Source organism: Gymnoscopelus microlampas (assembly GCF_963454915.1).
Source record: "Gymnoscopelus microlampas genome assembly, chromosome: 6".
NCBI classification, from domain to species: domain Eukaryota; kingdom Metazoa; phylum Chordata; class Actinopteri; order Myctophiformes; family Myctophidae; genus Gymnoscopelus; species Gymnoscopelus microlampas.
In genome coordinates this window covers 6,766,695-6,789,640 of record NC_139943.1, presented here as the reverse complement: position 1 = coordinate 6,789,640, position 22,946 = coordinate 6,766,695, and the positions used below count along the sequence as shown (strand labels likewise).

Here is a 22,946-nt window from a genome sequence, read left to right as displayed (position 1 = left end):
CCCACGATTTTGTAACCCCATTTTTTACACCCAGTGTCAATTGTCTATGTAATCCTGAGCACTACCTTCCCTCTGCCAACCTAGGGAGGCCAGGGCCGAGCTCATGCCTCCTTCAATGCATGAGAGTCAACTGACCTTTTTATCACCTGACAGGGGGGAGTTTCCCTGGTTGGACGTAGCGCGTGGAAGGAACACGTTATTCCAACCAGTTCCCTTCCCCTCCATCAGGCGCCCAGGCTGGCCAGGGGGAGGCAGTATAGTGACCAGGATTACTGCATGTTTTTGTGAGGGTATCTACCCTAGGAGACACGGGGAGATAGCTAAATTCTTCCGATTTTTTTTTTTTTTTACAATATAATGACATGTCCATCGTCCTACATAACGATGCCAGGTTGAAAGTGCATGAAATAAAGATTGTGTGCAACATGTTTAACATTTTCAGTGGTGGAAGAAGTACTCAGATAACAATACCACAATATAAAAATAGGCTACTCTGTTTCTGTAAGTAAAAGGCCTGGTGTTCAAAAACGTACTTATGTTTGAAAATAGCAGATCTAAAAGCTCACAACGCGCCACAACACGTCACAACGCGTCGCATCGTGGCGCGTTGTGAGCTTCTGCTATTTTCAAATGGCCTATAGGTATAAAATAGGGCTAAAGTGGTTAATGTATGTTTTATAATGTAGTCATTTATATATCCGCAAAGCAACTAGTAACTAAAGTTTTCAAATTGTAGTGGAGTAAAAGTACAATATTTGCCTCTGAGATGTAGTGGAGTAGAAGTAAAAGTATTAAAATTGGAAAATTGGAAAGTAAAAAGTAACTCAAAATTGTACTACAGTACTTAAGTACATGTACTTAGTTACTTTCCACCACTGAACGTTTTGTACTAAAACAGACAAGGCCTCACGTCCCCCCCCCATTCGTAATCTGGGGCCTGGACCACAGGTTCTGGAACACTGTGATGATGACATCACAGAGCAGTGGGTGGTCACAGCGTGATGACATCACAGAGCGGTGTGTGGTCACACTGTGATGACATCACAGGGCGGTGTGTGAGGTCACATGTCCTCCTCGCTGACCAGGCAGTAGAAGTCGTTGCGCGCTGCGTAGCTCCGTGAGCCCAGGTCCGACACGTCGATGTCCACGGCCCGGGGCTCGAACGACGCGGGCGCGGCGAACAGCGGCGCCAGCGTAGCGGCAGGGAGGACGGGAGCTCTGGAGGTCAGGGCCTTGTAGACCGGGAGACGCAGACCTGAGGGACAAACATAAAAAACACCGAACCTGTAGATCTACACACGTAGATAAACACCTACTAGCTTATCATGTTATTATCTTAACTCGTTCACAGCCAAGAACTGCTCCGCAGCCTGTGAATGCATAGACATATAAAGGTAGACGCCTCCTTCGGCTCTGAGGCATTGGTATCTCAGGCGCCATTTTAGCGTAGGCAAGCTGTAGGCAAGCTTCCGCGTGTGTCCCTGAACGGGGCGTTCGGTAGGCCAATCAGAGCCAGGTGGGGCGAGTCTTTTTGTAACCTTGCCTGAAATTCCAGGCCTGGTACTATATTTTATTATTTCATCTTTATTACCATTATAATATACCGCTCTGTGACTTTGGAATGATATGCTTTTGGTATTACTTTATCTTTATTACCATTATACTATACTGCTCTGTGACTTTGGAATTATATGCTTTTGGCTGTCTTGGAGTATTTGTGTTATATGTTATGCTTTCAGTGCCATTCAAATATGGAACATAGACATTTGTAGTTGCTGTTTTTGTCAGAGAAAATTCTCAAATGAACAATTATTTCAGTCTTTCAAAGTTGATAGCTCTGTTCTGACCTGAATAGCTAACATTAAGGATGTTGGATAAAGGCAATTCTGCAATGTGGCCAGCATATTTCATGTAGTCTGTCAGTGAATGGAGACAAAAATATTTTGTGACTATTACTGTTACTTGAACGTATTTTGGTATGAAAATATGCAATCTAGATGTAACCAAATATAGGCCTATCCATAACTCCATGTCTCGCATTTGTGACAAACTTAACGGCTTGAAAAGAGGTTGAGAATTCAGGGAGTTGTGATGATTTTAATTGTGGAGAGACTGTCTGCTTCAATGGACATAAATGCATTGGAACAGTGGTTTTCAACCTTTTTCATATCAAGGTCCATTTATTCGGCATTTGAGGCACGGAACACCGTTTGATGAGCTTTAGCCTCTCACAGGGACGCGGGAAGTGGGGTGCTGAGGGTGCTGCAGCACCCCCTGCCGTTGTGAGGGAAAAAAAAAAAAAAGGCTGAACGCGTGCGTGTGTGTGTGTGTGTGTGAGAGATTTTCTCCGGTGGGCGCGGCTCCCCCAAAATAATTAAAGCACACAACCCTAATCCAACCCTAACCCTAAAACCGAAATAAAGTAACAAAAAAAGTAACTTTATCCGCGGGAAACCCGAAAAAAATCGCGCGCGCGCGCACGAGGGACCCATGCGCGCAGCGCGCGTGCATGGGTCCCGTTTACCAGCACCCCTTGCTCTAAAGTACTTCCCGCGTCCCTGGCCTCTCACACCCAAAACTTAGAATATGTTGTTATCGTTGGATAAGATGCTGTCAAAATAACAATTATTTACGTTCTCTAACTGTGTACCTGTATAGTAAGTAATGCAGATGTTTAACAATTTGACTCTTCTTGAGAGTGTGAAATGTTATACTCGAGATTTAAAGATCTATAAGGGTCCATTTGGTTATCAACTCTCCATCATTTAGCTGGGGACCACCTGGAACCCCCCTAAGGACCACTGGTGGTCCCCGAACCACTGGTTGAGAACCATTGCACTGACAAGTCCCGGAAAAGACGCAATGTGATTGGCCAGTAGTCAACACGCTGTGAGCACTGTGATTGGCCAGTAGTCACTTTGAGCGTCAGTTTGCCTACGCTAAAAATGGCGGCCGCGATACCAGTTGCTCCAACGAACTGCAGAGGCCAATGAGGTATCTAGGTTTCTATATCTATGTGTGAATGGTCCAAGCACCACCGAAGAAGAGTACACCCAGAAATCACGTGATCACAAAAAAAAAAGAAGCTAGGCATCTTCCATGTTAAAGGATGTTACAGTCACATTTTCTCGGCTTTCTGTTCTTTTTCTGCTGTTTTTTAAAGACTTTAGAAGTAGTGAAAGATCTACAAGCTCACAACGCGTCGCATCGCGGCTATTTTCACTAGTTTGGGTCCCTGGAAAGCATCAAATTTCGCTTTTGGGTGACGACCAAAAAAGTTTGTGAACCAGTGGGTTATATATTATGTGAGGTTAGGGCTAGGTTTAGGTCTATAACCACACCCACCTGGGCGAAACACCAAATAAAGAGGGAGTCCCGCGGTGCGACAGCTGACCCTGATGTTAGACAGGAGATGTGGAGGGCAGCGATTCAGGAGTAGTGACTGTATGTTGGCTAGACCTACACTCTGGCATCCCATCCCATCCAAACCATGCGTATTATTTATTTACCCAGGTCTGCAGACGGGTGGGGGTCTGGGCGACAGTCCAGATAGTCTGGGTTCAGGGTGAGGATGGGGTCCTTGTCGTCGTGGAGGAGGGTCTGGGGGTCTCCGGACCCCTGGTGGTGGAAGACCACCCTGCGGGGCGTGGATAAGGCCAGCTCCTTCCAGAACGCCGAGGCAGGAGTCTGTGTACAAAACACAATACGTTTTTATGGGGCCAGGCTTCCAGCATGGACCCGTATTGTTATTGGCATTATTCCGTTTCTTCTTCTTCTGCCACTTTTGGCAGTTCTGGCTGAACCGTGCATACGCTTTTTATGAAACTCGGCCATATGATAGATGGTCATGAAAAACTATCAAAAAATATATCTCACAATCTTTCGTCCAAAGGTGGCGCTGAAGCACTCAATTGAAAAATGCCAACTTTGAACAGGTACAACTCATGCCCTGTTTGACCTACAGCCATGAAACTTCAATACACATATGCGTCTCCTCATGCTGAACATCTTTCACACTCTAACTTTTGACCTCTGACCTTTAGATCTCCCACCATTTTGAATTATATGAAAAACAGTTAAAACCTATCTCCTCCTGGGATTTTTGAGCAATCTGCACGAAACGTTTTACACATGAACTTTGGACCTATGCCGACAAACGTTTGCAAAAGATTTTCCATAAGTGAAAAAATGAAGCTTTAATGAGCCAATGAATATTGCAGTTTTATGACAATTATTCATCTGCCCCTAACACATACATGCAGACTTACCATTCTTTGAAACTTTGCAGAAATGTAAAGGGCCATTCCAAATATCACTGAAACCAATCTTACTCCAATTGGTCAAACGGGGGCGCTATAGCATTTTTTTTTAAATTGAAACTTTAAACAGGCAAAAGTCATGCCTCGTTTGGCCGACAGCCATTAGACCTGCTTACACATGTGCCTTGACTAATGAGGAACACATCTATCACGTTGACCAGTAAGCACCGCCCTTAGATTGTCCGCAATCTTGAGCAGTTTGAAAAACACTTAAACCCATGATTTTTCAGCTATTTGCGTGAAACTGTATGACCAGTGTGATCTCTTTTTTCAGAGGTTTGTCTGTTGGTGCAATAGCTTCCCGCTTAAGTGTATGTCTCACAACCTCAAGGTCACAGGTTCAAGCCTCACTTGGTGCAGACTTCATCTAAGTTGCATTTCACACAACATGACTATCAATGAATACATCTGCAATTGTTAAAGATAACATGAAATACTTAATTGAGTGTTTTTTACATACTTCATTGTGAAAATAGCTGATCTACAATCTCACAACTTTCCAAATAGCAATGAGAGTATGTTTTTTCAATGTATAACATACTTCATTGTGAAAATAGCCGATGTACAATCTGACAACTTTTAATGGTTTGTGAGCTTGTAGATCGGCTACTTTCACTAGTTTTGGTTCTGAGGAGATGTACAATTTCTTCATTGGTAAATGGTTTGTGAACGAGTGATCTTAGTGTTAGTGAAACAGGGGCTTGGGTCATGACAGAAGGCAAGAGTTTGTGATCCTAAACAGACAATATCAGCCTGGACAAAGCTATAGCACTATAGGTAGTGTTGCAGCTACCTAAGAGTGCCTCAAGACCGCAAGGTTGCCGGTTCAAGCCTCACTTGATGCAGACTCATTTAAGTTGAATTGCAAAAAACATGACTCAATCTATTCCGTTTCCATGGCTCTCTTCGATCTATTCCGTTTCCATGTCTTTCTCTTCAATCTATTCCGTTTCTCTCTCTCTCTCTCTCTCTCTCTCTCTCTCTCTCTCTCTCTCTCTCTCTCTCTCTCTCTCTCTCTCTCTCTCTCTCTCAGGGGCTAGGGAGCCAGAGGCTCTGGTTGCCCCAGGTACGATTCCAGGCCAGGTCAGCAAATGTGTCGATGAAATTTGTCCCTGAGCAAGACTCTTAACCCCTAATTGCTCACAGGCCCTCATTGGAAACAAGACCGCAAGGACTTTCATGAACTGACCTGTTAAAGGAATTATCATTTCTCTTTCTCTCTCCTGGCCCCGTATTATCGCTGCTTGCAGCTATATTTTATTTTTATTTTTTAGCCGTTTGGTGCCCCCCTCCCCAGGTTGGTGCCCTGTGCTTCAGCACCTCAAGCCCGTTGGATAAGCCACCACTGATTGGCCAGCAGCGCGGGTGAGTCATCTAGTGTTTATATATATCTAGGATTGTAGACACCGTACATGACACCAAAAAGCGAGTTACAGTAGAAAAGGCTAACGTTTGTACTCATTACTAGTACTACTATGTAGCATGTTTTTATGTTTATATTTTGCTCAGAGCATGCGTGCGTGCGTGCGTGCGTGCGTGCGTGTGTGTGTGTGTGTGTGTGTGTGTGTGTGTGTGTGTGTGTGTGTGTGTGTGTGTGTGTGTGTGTGTGTGTGTGTGTGTGTACCACAGAGTTGTGTCTCCAGGTCAGGAAGGTCAGGCGGTGCTGCAGCTCTTTGAGGGGCAGTTTGACCTCTGACCTCATGTGTTTGACCTGACCGTCCAGCAGGATGAAGATGGGCTTCTGGACCAGTTCCAACATGTGTAGCACACCCTGTCTGAGGACACAACAACACAACATCTGTAACGTCTGTCTGAGATACACAGCAAAACAGAATCTCTAGTTAGGGCAAGTCCTAGGGTAGCGAACATTTGTAACTTTTCAGATGGGGGTTCCTGGAACAACATATTTTCGGCGGCCAAATGTTGAGTTTGAACACCACTAATATTATAGCAACAGAAGTTTTTCAGAAAAGGCCTCAGGTCTTAATGGGATAAATGGGATATTATTATTATTATTATTACTAGACCATACCCGGTGAGGTGTGCAGGCGCAAGTAGTTGCAATCATGGGGTTATTGCATGTCCTGTCGCGTGAGCAGTGTGCTTCCCCAACTCATTTCACTCAACTCGCCTGTCTCTCCCCGCACCCGCCCCCCGCTACTGAGACCGGGGGTAAAAAGTCTGTGCTGTAGATACACACAGGCGTGACTTGACGCATGCGCAGTTTGATCAAGAGTCCACCCAAGACACAGCCACCGTGAGGTTACTAGAATTATAGTAGGACTATTATTTTTTTTTGAACAAAGGCGTTTATTTGCTTTTCTGCAGAGCATTTACATTGTACATTTACTTTTAAGCAAATAAACTAAAATAAAAAAAATAAAATAAAAAAAAACACATAAAGAAAAAGACACAACAGAAAAACACAACAGAAAAGAAAGACAAACAGGACAATTCGGCAGATTACAGATTACAAATCAAATCGGTTTTAAATATCAGGACATTCACTTGGAAAAATATAACTAGTTACAACACAAACATTTTCATGACACATAATAGTAGGACTATTATAATAACCTGAAGTTGTTCTGGCACCAGTCCTGCTGCAGGTAGGCATGAGACAGAACCACCACGAGACGACGACACCGACTGATGTTCATCAGCAGCTCTGCAGACGGGTCTGACACACACGCACACACACACACGCACACGCACACACACGCACACACACACACACACACACACACACACACACACACACACACACACACACACACACACACACACACACACACACACACACACACACATGGATTAAAGCAAAAAATAAAATAATCATTTCCAGGTTCAAAATGTTCATACATTTTTTTTTTTAAATCAAAAATAGTGGAAACGGCAGAGCTTGTAGATCGGCTATTTCCCCACTATTAATGTTTTTTGAAAGTACAAAGTCATTCAATTATGTAAGTTATTGTGTCATTTCTGCCCCCGTGGAACTTTTGTTTCTGAAGCCTTAAAGCCAAACAGAAATGTATATACATTATTCAAAATGCTCGACGACAGAAACATAATTAAATCGTTAATCGCTATTATTTGAGCAACAATTAATCGTTGAGTAAAATGTCATATTCGTCACACAGCCCTACTCACAGCAGTTAATCAGCAGTCACTGACGAGTCACACACGGGACTCCCTCTTTCTTTGTATGTACTGTATGTATATATTTTAAATGAGGGATATTTACTTGCGTGTCGCGACCCCCAAAAAATGGGCCCACGACCCACTGTTTGGGAACCACTGCCTTAACCTAACCTCAAAACCACACCCACCTGGGCTAAACACCAAAGAAAGAGGGAGTCCCCTAGTCACACAGCATTCAGCAATCACCAACTGTTCACTAATCACTAAATGGCAATCAGCAAAATCACTGTGCAGCCACCTTCACCCTGGTAGAAGCAGTCAGCTTGCAGTAGTGAGAGAGACGAATTGTTTGAATGACAAACAATTGCATTACATTCTGAACTTACCAACTTTCAGTGGTGGAAAAAGTACACAAAAGTAAAAGTATCAATGCTGCAATGTGGAAATACTCTGTTACAAGTAAAAGTCCGGAATTCAAATTTTACGTGAGTAAAAGTACTAAAGTATTAGTATCAAAATATACTTAAAGTACAAAAGTATAAGTACTCATTATGCAGACTGTCCCATTTCACAAGTTTTCAATTGTAGACTTAAAAAACCTTTTGAAAATAGCAGATCTACAAGCTCACAACCGCATTGTGAGCTTGTAGATCTTCTATTTTCAAATGGCCGAAATGTATATAGGGCTGAAGTGGTTAATGTATGATATGTAATAATAATAATAATCAAAATCTACAAAGTCATTTAAAATAATTGTGGTGGAGTAAAAGTGCATTGCAATATATGCCTCTGAGATTGGAAATTGGAAATACTCCAGTAGAGTAAAAACACCTGAAGATTGTACAGTACTTGAGTAAATGTAAATGTACTTAGTTACTTTACGCCACTGCCAATAACACTGTGCCTGAGATCATAAGAGCTGAATGGGTAAGGGAACATGAGGTCGAGATGTTTGTTTTGTTTGAAATGTTTATTTCCATGATTTATGTGACGTGTAATTGTTCAGTGGTTTTGTTGCTAAGCTGCTTGGTTATCATTGTGCATGTTATTTTGCAAGTTATTCATATTGGCCTTTGTTTGTAGACATGCAGGCCAGGTTTTTCACCAGACCAGACGTATGAAGATGATCCTGATGATTTGATGATGGTGAGCTAAACACAACCCACTTAGAAATCTAATATTTGTCAGTACTAGTTACATCATTGGTTCTCAAAGTGTGGTCCGGGGACCCCCAGGGGTACTTGAGGGGGTTCCAGGGGGTACCCAGCAAAATGTGTAAATATAGCATCAGAATAATTATGACCTTTTATACTTTGGCTATTCAAAAATTAGCAGATATACAAGCTCATAGCGCGGCACCGAGTGCCGCGCTATGAGCTTGTAGATCTGCTATTTTTGAAAAATCTTGAAAATGTGTGCAAATCTTTGAATATATATATTTTTAAAGTGAACATTTGTAACTCAAATCTTTGCTTCTGGGGGTTCCCTGGAACAAAATATTTTTAGATGGGGGTCCGCGGCCAAATTCATATCATTTTGGGGGTCCTTGACATGAAAAAGTTTGAGAACCACTGAGTTACATCATGGCAACCTAACCACACAACCTAAAATAACAAATAAATCATGGATATTTTTTTAGTTTTTGTTTCGCATTCCTAAGCCAATAATTTGATGACCAGCAGCGGTTCCGGTAGGAGACACAAAGAGTCTCCTTTGTGTCTCCTACCGGTCCGCTGGTCATCAAAGTATTGGCTTAGGAATGCGAAACAAAAACTAAACAATATGCATGAATTCAAGTCTCCATGGGGTGACTAATCCATAGAAAATAAGTCATTTTGGGGGTGAACTATCCCTTTAAATTCCTGGATGGAGTAAACATATTTCTAGCAAACGGGTCAAATAAATGGAAAGAAATGAGTGAACATACAGTATTTCATATAAGCCAGCACAGTACAGTACAGTACAGTACAGTACAGTACAGTACAGTACAGTACAGTACAGTACAGTAACTAACCTGCTCCAGGTAGGATGTCGTTGTCATTCAGATGTACTTTGTGTCCCAGTTTATTCTCTAAGTGTGGTTTGAGGATGAAGTGAACGAACTTCCTGTCGTATTCGTTGTTTACGTAGGAGACGTAGGCGTCGTACAGCTTCCCATCTGAAACACACACACACACACACACACACACACACACACACACACACACACACACACACACACACACACACACACACACACACACACACACACACACGTTTACACACTACCAGTGGTGGGAAAAGTACTCACATGTTTTACTTAAGTAAAAGTATCAATACTGCAATGTAGAAATACTCAAAGATCTCACCATTGAGCTCATAATCTCCATAGGAGTTCCTGTACCACAGTTTGATGTCCAGGTGACACTGGGAGTAGAGGACAGCACAGAGGAGCAGGCATGCGGTCAGAACCAACGCAGCGATGACAGCAGCCGTGTGGCTCAGCTGATCTGAAACGCAAACATTAAAGTAATGCTAGGTAACTTTTTCAATAAAACTAAAGTTAAATTGTATATCTTTTGTGAGTGGCAAATGTTTCACAACACCCACTCCATGAATTTCACCCCCGAAAGCCTTTTATTTATACATTTTCTATTGAACGTGGTCGGGGTTGACTGTCCCGTGAAAATGGCGTCATCTGGCCGGAAAATGGAAGCGGAAATGCACCGGTTTCCTGTTTGGCCAGGAACTACTGCACCGGTTTCCTGTTTGGCCAGGAACTACCGCGCTAATAACAAAAAGGAAACTCACGCTGATTTTAAGAGATTGTATGATTTGAAGAACGAAATAAAACAGAAAAAGAAAACACAGCTAACGGTAACTAAAGCTCCACTGGCTAAGAGAAACGATCCACAGATCGTATAAAACAATTAAAAGAACGCTTTTTGAAACGCTTACGTCTTTCGGTAAAAACGAATGGAATTCTGGGTAACGCAGTAATAAACGAACGGCCTGCAGTGACGGTAATGACCAGCAGAGGCTGCTAAAAAACGTTTTTTTGAAATTTGCACTGTACTGCACTGTTGCTCAATCCCGGAACGCATCTGTCTGTGTCATTTTAAGATTTCTTTGGCTATTCAAAAAAATAGGATCTACAAGCTCTATAGCGCGGCACTCTGTGCCCATACTGTATATGGGCATATACTGGTGATGACATTAGGGATCTCCATATAGGGGCACAAAAGGCACACAGGCAGATAACACACAGAATATGTGATGTCTTAATGAGATATCTACATATATGGGCATAACTGGGACACAGACAGACAGACAGACAGACAGTACAACGGCATGACAGTCATGGCGCTACTTGTTCCTGTTTTTTGAACATTTTACATTTACTATCCGTATTGTTCAATATAAAAAGGTTTTTAATCCGATCGCCGGCCATTTTCTCCGAATTTTCTCCATATGCTTTCGACTACGCGCCCCTATTGGTTGGGAGGTGTATTGCACTCTGAAACATTATTAAAAAAGTAATAGAAAATGGCCGGCGATCGGATTAAAAAGCTTTTTATTGAACAATACGGAAGATATGGGTACTTAGACCCGATCGCTTTAACTTGTTACATCCGTGAGACCCGAGCGCTTTAACTTGTTACATCCGTGAGACCCGAGTGCTTTAACTTGTTACATCCGTGAGACCCGAGCGCTTTAACTTGTTACATCCGTGGCCGGGGGATCAGCACTTTATATTTGAAATGTGAACGTTTATGTAGATGTACGGGTTGTAAATGTAAAACATTCTCAAACCAGGAACAAGTAGCGCCATGACGCTTGTGACAGACGAGTGTCATGTGAACCATGGCTTGGTATAACGGGTGCTCTGACAATGGCGAACCGGCAGAGCATAACTGGGTGAGGCATGCAGATCCAGTGGTGGCTTATCCAACTGGCTTGAGGTGCTGAAGCACAGGGCACCAACCTTTTGGGGGGGCACCAAACGGCGTGAAGTAAAAAAAAAAAACGGTGAAAAACGCCTCTCCCCCCCCGCGTTACGATGCGACGCGTTGTGAGCTTGTAGATCGGCTATTTTCAAATAGCCTATGTATAAAATAGGGCTGAAGTGGTTAATGTGTGTTTTATAATGTAATCATTTCTATCTGCAAAGTAACTAGTAACTAAAGTCTTCAAATAAATGTAATGGAGTAAAAGTACAATATTTGCCTCTGAGATGTATTGGAGTTGAAGTAAAAGTATTGGAAATTGGAAATACTCAAGTTAAGTACAAATACCTCAAAATTGTACTTAAGTACAGTACTTGAGTAAATGTACTTAGTTAATTTACACCTCTGATATTATGACGCATCTATGACGTATGATGTCTGAGCTACTAGTGATCAATTTACCATATTAGGGAGATCAACAGGCCATCAGCTTCTTTGATTGACCAACCCAAGCCATTGCTTCGCGGATTGGTCAGACATTGCGCAACATTCGTGCCGCTGAACCAATATAAACAATAGCGTCAGTCTTTCTTTACAGAGCAAGACCCCAAGAATCTAATTGGACAAACGGTGGTTCTGCTGTGAGACATGTTTCACTGGACGGTGCATATGAAAGTAAGAAGGAAAATTGGTCACACTGCTGTGACCGTGGGAAACAAAGTGTTCTCTTTTGGAGGGTTCTGTTACAGGAACACTGATCTCATTGGTGTTCATGTCTTCAACACTGTGTCTTTGCGCTGGAGGAAGTTGGCCCTAGTGACACCTGGAAGAGGAGAACGTCCCCTTGATGTTCCCTCCAGGTGCTCCGTCCACACAGCCGTGCTGATGCACGATGTCATCTACATGTGGGGAGGCTTTGAGCACAGAGGGTCTCACTACGACGTGCTTCATGCTTTCTATGTCGACACCCACAGGTGGTTCAAGCCCGCGGTTTCAGGGACTGTTCCAAAGGTGATCGCTGGCGACCCAGCCTGCGCCTTGGGGAAGGTCATGTATGTCCACGGAGGAACGAGTGACATCTACAAGTTGGACACCACCACAATGGTCTGGTCCTTAATTAACACCAGAGGAACTCCAGCACCTGGGTCAAAATGTCACTCTGCCACCATCATCGGGAGATGTTTGTATTCGGAGTCTGGAGGAACAACAACATCAGAGTGTTTGACACAGAGACCGACTGCTGGCTGAACACACCTTCTGCACAGCTTCTTCCGGAAGCACGCCACGTTCATTCAGCCTTCGCCTACAATGGAGAGCTGTACTTATGTGGTGCCTACGGCCACCACATAAGTACACATGAATTCTATGCATTACATGTTCTGTGGAAATTCAATCCAAAGACCTTCTCCTGTAAGAAGGTTGAGCTCATGGGGGCAGGCCCGAGTTTGATGTGTCAAATGTTCTTTTGCGTGGTGGGAGATCGTGTCATCCTCTTTGGAAGAGAATACACAAATGATGAGCTAAGGATAAGGATCTTAGACTTGAGTCCTAGTCTGAAGACGTTATCTAAGCTGGCAGTTATTCGGTACGGTCTGGAGCAGTCAGAACTCTCACACAATGTCAGGTGGGAACTAGCAGCCATGACTGATCTACAAGCCATGACAGATCTACAAGCCCACAACGCCTCGCGCTGCGAGGCGCTGTGGGCTTGTAGATCGGCTATTTTTGGCTAAAGTTCTCCAAAGAAAAGGGATGCTAGGTTTCGAGTGGTTATGGTAAAAAGAAAAGGAGAGGGGGGGGGGAGGAGAGGGGGCGGGATTAATGGTCTGTGACAAGTCCATGGGCCAATCACAGATTACTTTTCAGCCTAATTATTCAGAAAACCCCAGACCACAGAAAATCCACTGAATGTTCAAAGTTTATTTTTTTGGGGTCTAATTTAGGTCATAACCCCCCCCCCCAAAGTACCAAAAGTAGAAAGTACTCATTATGCAGAATATCCCATTTTACAAGTCTTCAAATGTAGGAAATGTAAAACTTTTTTTTTTTAAATAGCAGATCTACAAGCTCACAATGTGCATTGTGTGAGCTTGTAGATCTGCCATTTTCAAATGGCCAAAATGTATATAAGGCTGAAAGGGTTAATGTATGTTTTGTAATAATAATCTAAATCTACAAAGTAACTAGTAAGTTAGTACGTTTTCAAATAATTGTAGTGGAGTAAAAGTACAATATTTGCCTCTGAGATGTAGTGGAGTAGAAGTACTGAACATTGGAAATACTCAAGTATTCACCACTGGGTTATAGTCAGTAGTTCTTACTGTTACTCCGCAGGTTGTAGTCTGTGGTGAGGTTCCTCAGCTTGCAGCTGTAGAGGCCAAAGTCTGTCAGCTCTGTGAGGCTCACTGTCAGGGTGCTGGAAACCAGTACCTGTCCTGGACTGGGAGACCTGTGACAATAGGACAGAAACCAGTCAGAGTCATGGACTGGGAGACCTGTGACAGTAGAACAGAATCAGGGGCGGCCATAGCTGAATGGTTTGTGAGCCCGCCTAGAGAGCCAGAGGACCTGGTTGCCCCAGGTTCGATTCCAGGCCAGGTCAGCATATGCGTCGATGAAATGAAATTTGTCTCTGAGCAAGACTCTCTTAACCCCTAATTGCTCACAGGTTCTCATTGGAAACAAGACCGCAAGGACTTTCATGAACGACCTGTTAAAAAGGAATTATCCTTATCACAACCACAGTTATGCTGCCCATTGTGTCCCGGCTTTTAAACCTTTAAGACCTGAGGCGATTCTACATCGCACTGAGACGCATTGCGAGCTTGTAGATCTGCTATTTTCAGCATGCACCCAGGTGTAAAATCTGCCATTTCGACGCCATCAAGGCACCGCCAAAACACATTTTAGTCGACTAAATCAACTGTAGATTTAGTCGACTAAAATCTCATGATATTTAGTCGACTAAAACTAGACTAAAACTAAAACATTTCAGAATAACTAAATGGAATTTTATTCAAATGACTAAAACTAAATCAAAATTTGCTGTCAAAATCAGCACTGGTGGAATGCACCCCCCCTCCCTAAACACCTGAGAGCACCACAGTCCACTGATGCTTTAAAAAATGGACTATAAACCTACCTTTTTAACAAAGACTTTTCTTAATTTTCATGTGATCGTTTGGTTGCCTTTGCTGTTTTTAAACCCTGTAGCACTTTGAGGTTTGCAAAAATGTAAAGTGCGTTATAAATAAAATGTATTATTATTATTTAGTATCAGCAAGTTGTCAGAATAGTTAAAATAGCAGATCTAAAAGCTCACAGTAGATCGGATATTTTATCTACATTTGATAAAATGAAAAAAAAAATATATATATATGTACAATGGGTTATTCATTTACAAAAAAATAACTTATAAAGTTGAAACATGGAGATACCAGGTTTCTGTCAAACCCACCTTGACGAGGAGTTAACATGGTGCAGCGTGTGGTTGTCCAGGGGGCGGCCATCTTTGAGCCAGGTGAAGGTGATGTCACAGGGCGGTCCGAGGGGGTCCAAGGACAGCAGGGCGTCACAGGGCAGGGTGGGCGTGGCCCCCAGGTGGGTCCACACTGACACCGGACCCCCCGCCGCTGCTGGGCTCCAGGAGATCGGCGGTTTAGAACACTGAGATTCTGGACAAATAAAAGAATAATAATAATAATATACTTTTATTAGAAGGATGAACCCCTTGAGATCAAAAGGGTTTTTTGTCACTCTTAGCACAGGTGCAGTGATTAGTGCGCTCCAGGGCCGGACTGGGACCAAAATTCAGCCCTGGCATTTTGGTCCGAACCGGCCCACCACCCCCCGGGCCGGTTTGTCAACGGGGGGGGGGGGGCGTTTCACTGCTTCAGCCCAGCCCTGCACATGAACTCTGCAGCCGCACTGAGGCCCCTGCTGGAAAGCATCCCAGCCCAAACATTAACGTAACTAATAATTGGGCCGCGCGACCCGGAAATGACCGTAATAATCCTAAAACGGGAGCAAAAATATAAAAAAAATAAAATAAAAAATAAAGTTTTTTTTTTTTTTTTTTTGGGGGGCCCAGCGGCCCACCGGGCATTTGCCCGGTACGCCAAATGGCCAGTCCGCCGCTGGTGAGCTCACAGACAGAGGAGAGCACACTCTGTTCTTACCTGACGCCTAACAGACCAGAAACTGAGCAACAACAAAACATGAAAAAGCAACACACTAAGGTTCACTGGTCCATTCATTTTGCTGTATCCACACGTTTCCTAGGGTGTTGTGGTTATCACTTCCTGTCGATTTGATCCAATCAAATCCAACGAAATCCAAACTTGTGGATAAGTGCAGTGTGCTTCAATGATGTTTTTTTCATCCTGAGCGCAGCACATGTTTTTCATTGTTTATAACGGGATCGCCTAGTTTTTGGAAACTCCAGCAGCTTGGCTGCTCTGGGCATTTATTTACCTTGTATAAGACTGTGGCTAGGTACTGGTCAGCTCCCCAACAACATATTCTTATTTGAACTAGGCTACAAAGCCATCATTTCCCCCCTTAACGTGCTGTTTGTTTTGATATTAATTATGTGGGGTATGATAGATCACACAGGATAAAGTAAACCTTAATATTGCGTCTTTTTTTTTTTTTTTTTTTAAAGATTTGTTTTTGGTATTTTTTTATTGTTTTTATTGGAGAGGGACAGGGAAAGTAGTCTGACAGGAAGAATGGGGAGAGAGATGGGGGGAAGACATGCAGGAAAGGCCGACGGGAACGGGACGCGAACCCGCGGCACACTGCTATTAAGGATTTGCAACCAGGGTGCCTAGACCGCGACGCCACGGTCTAGGCCAATATTGCGTCTTTTGACAGAGTCGATACATTTAAGCTGTCACGCTCAGGTTTTCATGCCCAATTAAAGCTCGAATCCCCTGTACTGGTCATCTGCGAGTGCGACACACAAACCAAGTTCATTCCCGGAATAGATGCACAGACACAGAGGGTTTAATGAATGTATAGATAGATGGGTGTGTTGGGCTCAAACTCTGTTGTTAAGCCCCGTCAGAAAAACCTTCGGGTCCAAGTTAAAGTACCAAAAGTAAAAGTACTGATTATGCAGAATGTCCCATTTCACAAGTTTTCGAATGTATAAAAATCTTTTGAAAATAGCCGATCTACAAGCTCACAATGCATCGCATTGTGAGCTTGTAGATCGGCTATTTTCAAATGGCCAAAATGTATTTAGGGTTAATAGTGGTTAATGTATGTTTTGTAATAATAATAAAAAATCTACAAAGCAACTAGTAACTTTAAGTTTTCAAATAAATGTAGTGGAGTAAAAGTACAATATGTGCCTCTGAGATGTAGTGGAGTAGAAGTAAAAGTATGGAAAATTGGAAATACTCTGGTAAAGTAAAAACACCCTCAAAATTGTACTTAAGTACAGCACTTGAGTAAATGTACTTAGTTACTTTCCCACCACAGACCATAATTAACGCTTACCTTTAACAACGAGACGCACAGTGATCCGGGCCGTATCGTTTAGGTGTAATTAACACTATAATTAACGCTTACCTTTAACAACAAGACGCACAGTGATCCGGGCCGAGCCGTTCACCATACAGGTGTAGTTGCCCTGGTCCTGGAGGCTGAGGCTGGGGAACTCCAGGAAGGCTTCCCCCGTCTGAGGACGCAAAACCTGGGCAGGACCCCCACCGGAGGACTCAGGACCTGCGGAGGAGGACACAGGACCACCAGCAGTGTTGATTTTGACATCAAATTTTGATTGTTTTAATCATAGTCTTTTGACTAAAATTCCTTTTAGTTTTAGTCATATTTTAGTCATTCAGAAATGTTTTAGTTTTTGTTTAGTTTTAGTCGACTAAATATAAGATTATAGTCGACTAAATATAAGATTATAGTCGACTAAATCTACAGTTGTTTTAGTCGACTAAATATCATACGATTATAGTCGACTAAATCTACAGTTGATTTAGTCGACTAAAATGTGTTTTGGGTGGTGCCTTGATGGCGTCATAATGGCTGATTTTACACTTGGTTGCATGCTGAAAATAGCCGATCTACAAGCTCACAACGCGTCGCAGCGCGACGCGTTGTGAGCTTGTACAGTAGATCTGCTATTTTCAGAGCGCCAAACATAAAATGACCTGTCTTTTAGTTCTACTGGATCTCTTCTCCACTAGATCCCTCACTAACATGTTAGTCTAGTTTTTATCTGTCGACGAAATAGTCAATATATTTAGTCTTACGTTTTAGTCATCGTAGATTAGTTTTTATCTTGTTTTTATTTTGTTTTCGTCAGTGAAAAAAGGTAGTCGACCAACATTTTTCGGCATAGTTTTAGTCGACCAAATCAACACTGACCACCGGAGGAGGACGCAGGACCACCAGAGGAGGAGGGCGCAGGCCCCTCGGGGAGCTGGCGACAGTCTCTCATCCAGGTCAGCTGTCCGGGGGGGCCGGAGCTCTGGCCCAGGGTGGTGGTGGTGGGCTCCACAGGACAGCTGAGGCGATACGGAGACCCCTGCTCCATGACCCCCTCCTCCAGAACGATGCCCCCATCCATACAACTCTGAGCTGTTCAGACAGTGAGAGAAGAGATGCATTATACTGGAGCACAAAGTGGACAAAATACCTGATGCTGTTGTCTAGAACAGTGGTTCTCAACCTTTTGAATATCAAGGACCCGTTGATGCATTTCTATAGCAGTATAGTGGCCCTCAGTGTCTGTACTGTGTATGTCACATGTGTCTATGTAGTGTTACGTTAGTTACATGTGGTGTATTGTAAAGTATTTTTAACGTATTGATTGTTAATTGTAAGAGGACCTCAACGGAAATAAGTCTCAGGACTTTCTTGTGTTATCCTCGAACTGCGGTGACCATGTGGTTTTGGCTTTTCAAATAAATCAAATCAAATAAAAAAAACTCAGGTTTTGAGGTGCCCCTCCCCCGAGTTAGAACAAGACTTCTTATCTTCACCTCCCATTCACGCTGGGAAAGACCTAGCCGGTTGAGCATAGATATAGAAACCTAGATACCTCATTGGCCTCTGCAGTTCGTTGGAGCGACCTGTTTCGTATGGTGGCCGCCATATTTCCGGGGGGGGGGGAATTGGCACTGGCCAATCACAACGCGTTGACTACTGGCCAATCACTGCACGTCTTTTCCAGGACTTGTCAGAATCTAGTTGTCCTGCCCCCACCTTCTTTTTTTCTGTTATTTGGGGGGGGGGGGTTCCAAAATGTTGCCTCTTTCTTATATTATTTAACAACTTGGTTAAGGTTTGACCAGTTTTTATAGTATAGTTTGATTGCTTTTGCTGCCATAATCTGGGGACCGGGACCCCCCCCCCCATCATGTGGTCCCGACCCACAGGTTGAGAACCACTGCTGTAACACATGCAGCGAGTAAATGCGTGTAATGGTCTTTTCATCTGTAAAGATGATCTAAAGCTGTACATGCTTTGTATGGGAGACTGTAAGCAGCCTGCTGGCTTTTATTGTTGACTAAACACTTCAATGAAGCATGAAACTAATGAAGCATGAAGGTCAAAGTGTTTACTTTCCATCCACACAGAGTCTGTGTGTAGAATGGCTTTTTGCCAGACCCAGGGGGTCGGCCTACAGGAGGCTTAGTCTGTCGGTCGGTCGGTTCTTTCTGTCTGTCCCTCTTTTCCTCCCCAGCCATTCAGGAACGCTTCAGATTTCAACCACATGGGGCAACAGAGCAGGTCTGGACAGGTCTGGAGCAGTGAATGGGGACACTAACAAACATTGAATGACCTTTAATTCAACTGGTTAAAACATGTGCCGTGTAACGGCACCACAAGTGTAACTTGTGGTGCCTAGTTTGGTTCATTATTGGCCATTAGATCATATTAGATCATACTTATTTATTTATGAAATAGTTAAAAGAAAGACATGTCTGAATGTGGTCATTAACTACAGTACATTTAGAGGGCAATAGAGGGCCCACAACACCTGAAAGTAATTTGTATAAATATAACCTACAGCCAACTGATTAATGAGATGGCAATCAATAGTATGACAGCAATTGATCATATTTACACAACCATAAACCCACAACACACTTGTAACATTCATGAGTTGAACATGTTTTAGCCACTCAAATTGCATTGGGAAGCTGCGTTGGGTGGGTCAGGTGAGCAAGTAAAATCAATGAGGGTCTAATCAACAAGGGACAGGTGAATGTAATCAGACTGGAAGGTTTGCTGGTCTAGCCTATACACACATCTACAACCAAATGTACACAAAATGCTACACACACAAAATGCCTAAAATGATTTATACTTTTTACTTATGAAGTGGTTTGTAGGTGTGTTGCCTACTAGGAATTTTTGTTCCTAGTTTGTTTGTTCCTTCTGGGTCTGGCAGAACCAGGTCTCCTGGTCTTGTCTAACGAGGCAGATCATTATTTTGTATATCATTATGTAGACTGATGCTAGGTTCACCTGGTTTACCCTGTGATCCTATAGTTTACTGAGACACTACACTGTCTCTCTGTAGTCTATGATCCTATAGTTTACTGAGACACTACACTGTCTCTCTGTATTCTATGATCCTATAGTTTACTGAACACTACACTGTCTCTGACTTTTTTTCTATGGATTACACACCCCATGGAGACTTGAATTTTTGTTTTTGTCTCATTCCTAAGAGCCAATAATTTGATGACCCGCAGCGGTTCCGATAGGAGACACAAAGATTCTCCTTTGTGTCTCCTATTGGAACCGCTGCCTACCGGTCCGCTGGTCATCAAATTATTGTCTTAGGAATGAGACAAAAACAAAACAAATATCCATGAATTCAAGTCTCCATGGGGTGACTAATCCATAGAAAAAAAGTTTTTTTTTGGGGTGAACTATCCCTTTAAGTAAAAACATCTGAGTATCCTACTTCTTGCTAGCCCTGGCAGAAGCCCAGAATAACGTGTTAAAAGTGCAAACAGTCCAGATTTCCTCTGCAGTCACAGGTTGTGTGGTTCGTGTGTAGTCACAGGTCGTGTACCTTGGTTTCTTATTAACCAACACAGAGCAAAGTCCATGGTTGGGCGGGTGTTGGTGTTGGCCAGCAGGGGGTGCTCTCATGTGACTGTGGTGGTCAGGTCATGTTTTTGTCACCTGATGTGATTCTCGAGTCCAAATCTTTATTATCTTTAATTCTTTGTACAATAATAATGAACCACTAATCAATTATTCATCATAGGCTACATGTCAGGTCAGGTTTATGTATATAGAACGTTTAAAAACAACAGCAGTTGACCCAAGGTGCTTTCCAAGAGACAATAGCAGCAACATATAGACCATTATAGTCAGTGGTGTAAAGTAACTAAGTACATTTACTCAAGTAGCCTACTGTACTTAAGTACATGTTTAAGGTACTTAGGACCACTTCAGCCCTATTTTATACCTAGGCTATTTGCAAATAGCAGATCTACAAGCTCACAACGCGTCGCGATGCGACACGTTGTGAGCTTGTAGATCTGCTATTTTCAAACATTTTAGTACTTTTGGTACTTTACATATATTTTGATGCCAATACCTTTGTACTTTTGCTCAAGTAACATTTTGAACACAGGCCTTTTTCTTGTAACAGAGTATTTTTACATTGTGGTATTGCTACTTTTACTTAAAACATGTAATATCTGAGTACTTCTTCCACCACTGATTATAGTCCATTTACAAGGCAACAATAAAGCCTATAACATAATCATAATTAATAAACACAAGTCTGAACTGCTAAGAGTTCTTTTTTTCTTTCATTCAGTGTCAAAACGAACCAAACAAACAATTTCGTCCTCAATAAAATGTATTTTTTAAGACAAATTAATAATCTAATAATCAAAGTGTTGGAATTATATGGAAGTGGGGAAAAAACACTTTATGTTAATGAGTTAGGTGGTAGTCAGTGGCTAGTAGCCTCGACCTAAATCAGGAACAAACAAATCTGGCTATTTTCTACAAATATTGACAAATATGTTGACAAAATATTCTCTCACTGGCACAATAACATCTCTTCAAATTGGGGTCCACGGCAAAATACATCTCGAATTGGGGGTCCTTGACTTCAACATGTTTGAGAAAGACTCTAAGTAGGCTAGTTGGTTTAAATTAATACAATCAAATAAAAATAAACCATTCAATCTCTATACTTTACCATCAGTAATAGGTTTAAATAAATACAATAAAATAAAATAAACCATTAAATCTCTACTTTAGCATCAGTAATAGGTTTAAATAAATACAATTAAATAAAATAATCCATTAAATCTCTACTTTAACATCAGTCATAGGTTTAAATAAATACAATACAATAAAAATAATCCATTAAATCTCTACTTTAACATCAGTAATAGGTTTAAATAAATACAATAAAATAAAATAATCCATTAAATCTCTACTTTAACATCAGTAATAGGTTTAAATAAATACAATAACATAAAATAAACCATTATAAATCTCTATACTTTACCATCAGTGTTGCTGCTCCATAGATCCAGTGTTAACAGCATGAGAAGCACCAACAGTCTCATGATTCTTTCAGGTCATTTAACTCTTACATTGATTCATTACATCCAGGGATTAAATAAAAACAGCACTAAGTGATGTTTATAGGCGCGTGAGTCATCCCACCGAACGTTGTTTATACGCAGATATTTCACTTTTTACTTCTAAGTGTTTTTTAAGAGGAGTCACCAGGCTAACCTGGCAGACTGGTTCTGAGACGGACCATCCTGTTGGCTGAGGGGGAGTCACGTGACTGCTTCCCTGCATTCACCTGTGTGTTGCAGTAGCCTGTATAGCCCTGACACATGATGACAGTCATGGCGGAACTTCAACCTGGTTTAGTATTCTTTTTATTTACAACCCGTACATCTACATACACGTTTACATTTCAAATATAAAGTTCTTACCTCATGACAATGGATGTAACAAGTTGGAACGCTTAGGTTTAAGTACCCTTATCTACCGTATTCTTCAATAAAAAGTATTTGAATGTGATTGGTGGCCATTTTCTTCGCATTTTCTCTATGTGCTTTCAACTGAGCGATCTTATTGGTTGGAAGATGTACTGCACTCTGATACATTATAACTCTATGAGAAAATGGGCACTGATCGAATTAAAATGTTTTTTTATTGAACAATATGGAAGATACGGGTACTTATACTCACCCGTTTCAATTATTTACATATTTGGCCATAGGGTAAGCACTTTATATTTTAAATGTGAACGTTTATGTAGATGTACGGGTTGTAAATGGAGAAAGTGCCAAAACCAGGTTGAAGTGCCGCAATGACGCTTGTGTGACAGTCAGACGAGCGTCATGTGAACCATGGCTACAGTAGCCTGAGATAAACTCCTTTTTATTTGATTTTATTTATTTAGCGCAAATTTTAAAAACAGTACACAAAATAAAATACACTATGGAAAAGTGTCAGGAGGAGGCAAGAAGCCCAAAGAGGTTTATAAGAGGCCTCTACCACATATAACACATTAATAAACATTATATATATA

General features: G+C 42.1%; 1 protein-coding gene across 1 annotated transcript; it reads right to left on the bottom strand.

Moving 5' to 3' along the window:
- Positions 1-622: 622 nt before the first annotated feature.
- Positions 623-22,124, bottom strand: sigirr (single immunoglobulin and toll-interleukin 1 receptor (TIR) domain). The gene is made up of 11 exons (XM_084059864.1): positions 21,903-22,124; positions 17,774-17,986; positions 16,964-17,119; positions 14,844-15,060; positions 13,708-13,835; positions 9,809-9,949; positions 9,475-9,618; positions 6,897-6,999; positions 5,944-6,094; positions 3,510-3,687; positions 623-1,255 (listed from the first exon to the last, which is right to left on the bottom strand). Exons 1-11 carry the CDS (start codon positions 21,961-21,963, stop codon positions 1,062-1,064), a joined length of 1,686 nt encoding a protein of 561 aa, XP_083915990.1. The 5' UTR covers positions 21,964-22,124; the 3' UTR covers positions 623-1,061.
- Positions 22,125-22,946: the final 822 nt, after the last annotated feature.

Bases quoted from the DNA above. Each gene is read 5' to 3' on its own strand.
- sigirr (XM_084059864.1), bottom strand. From the start codon at position 21,963: ATGAGACTGTTGGTGCTTCTCATGCTGTTAACACTGGATCTATGGAGC. The intron at 9,619-9,808 runs GTGAGATCTTTG...TGTGTGTTTCAG, and splicing joins TGGAGATTATGAGCTCAATG to ATGGGAAGCTGTACGACGCC. The intron at 7,000-9,474 runs GTTAGTTACTGT...CGTGTGTGTCAG, and splicing joins CGACATCCTACCTGGAGCAG to ACCCGTCTGCAGAGCTGCTG.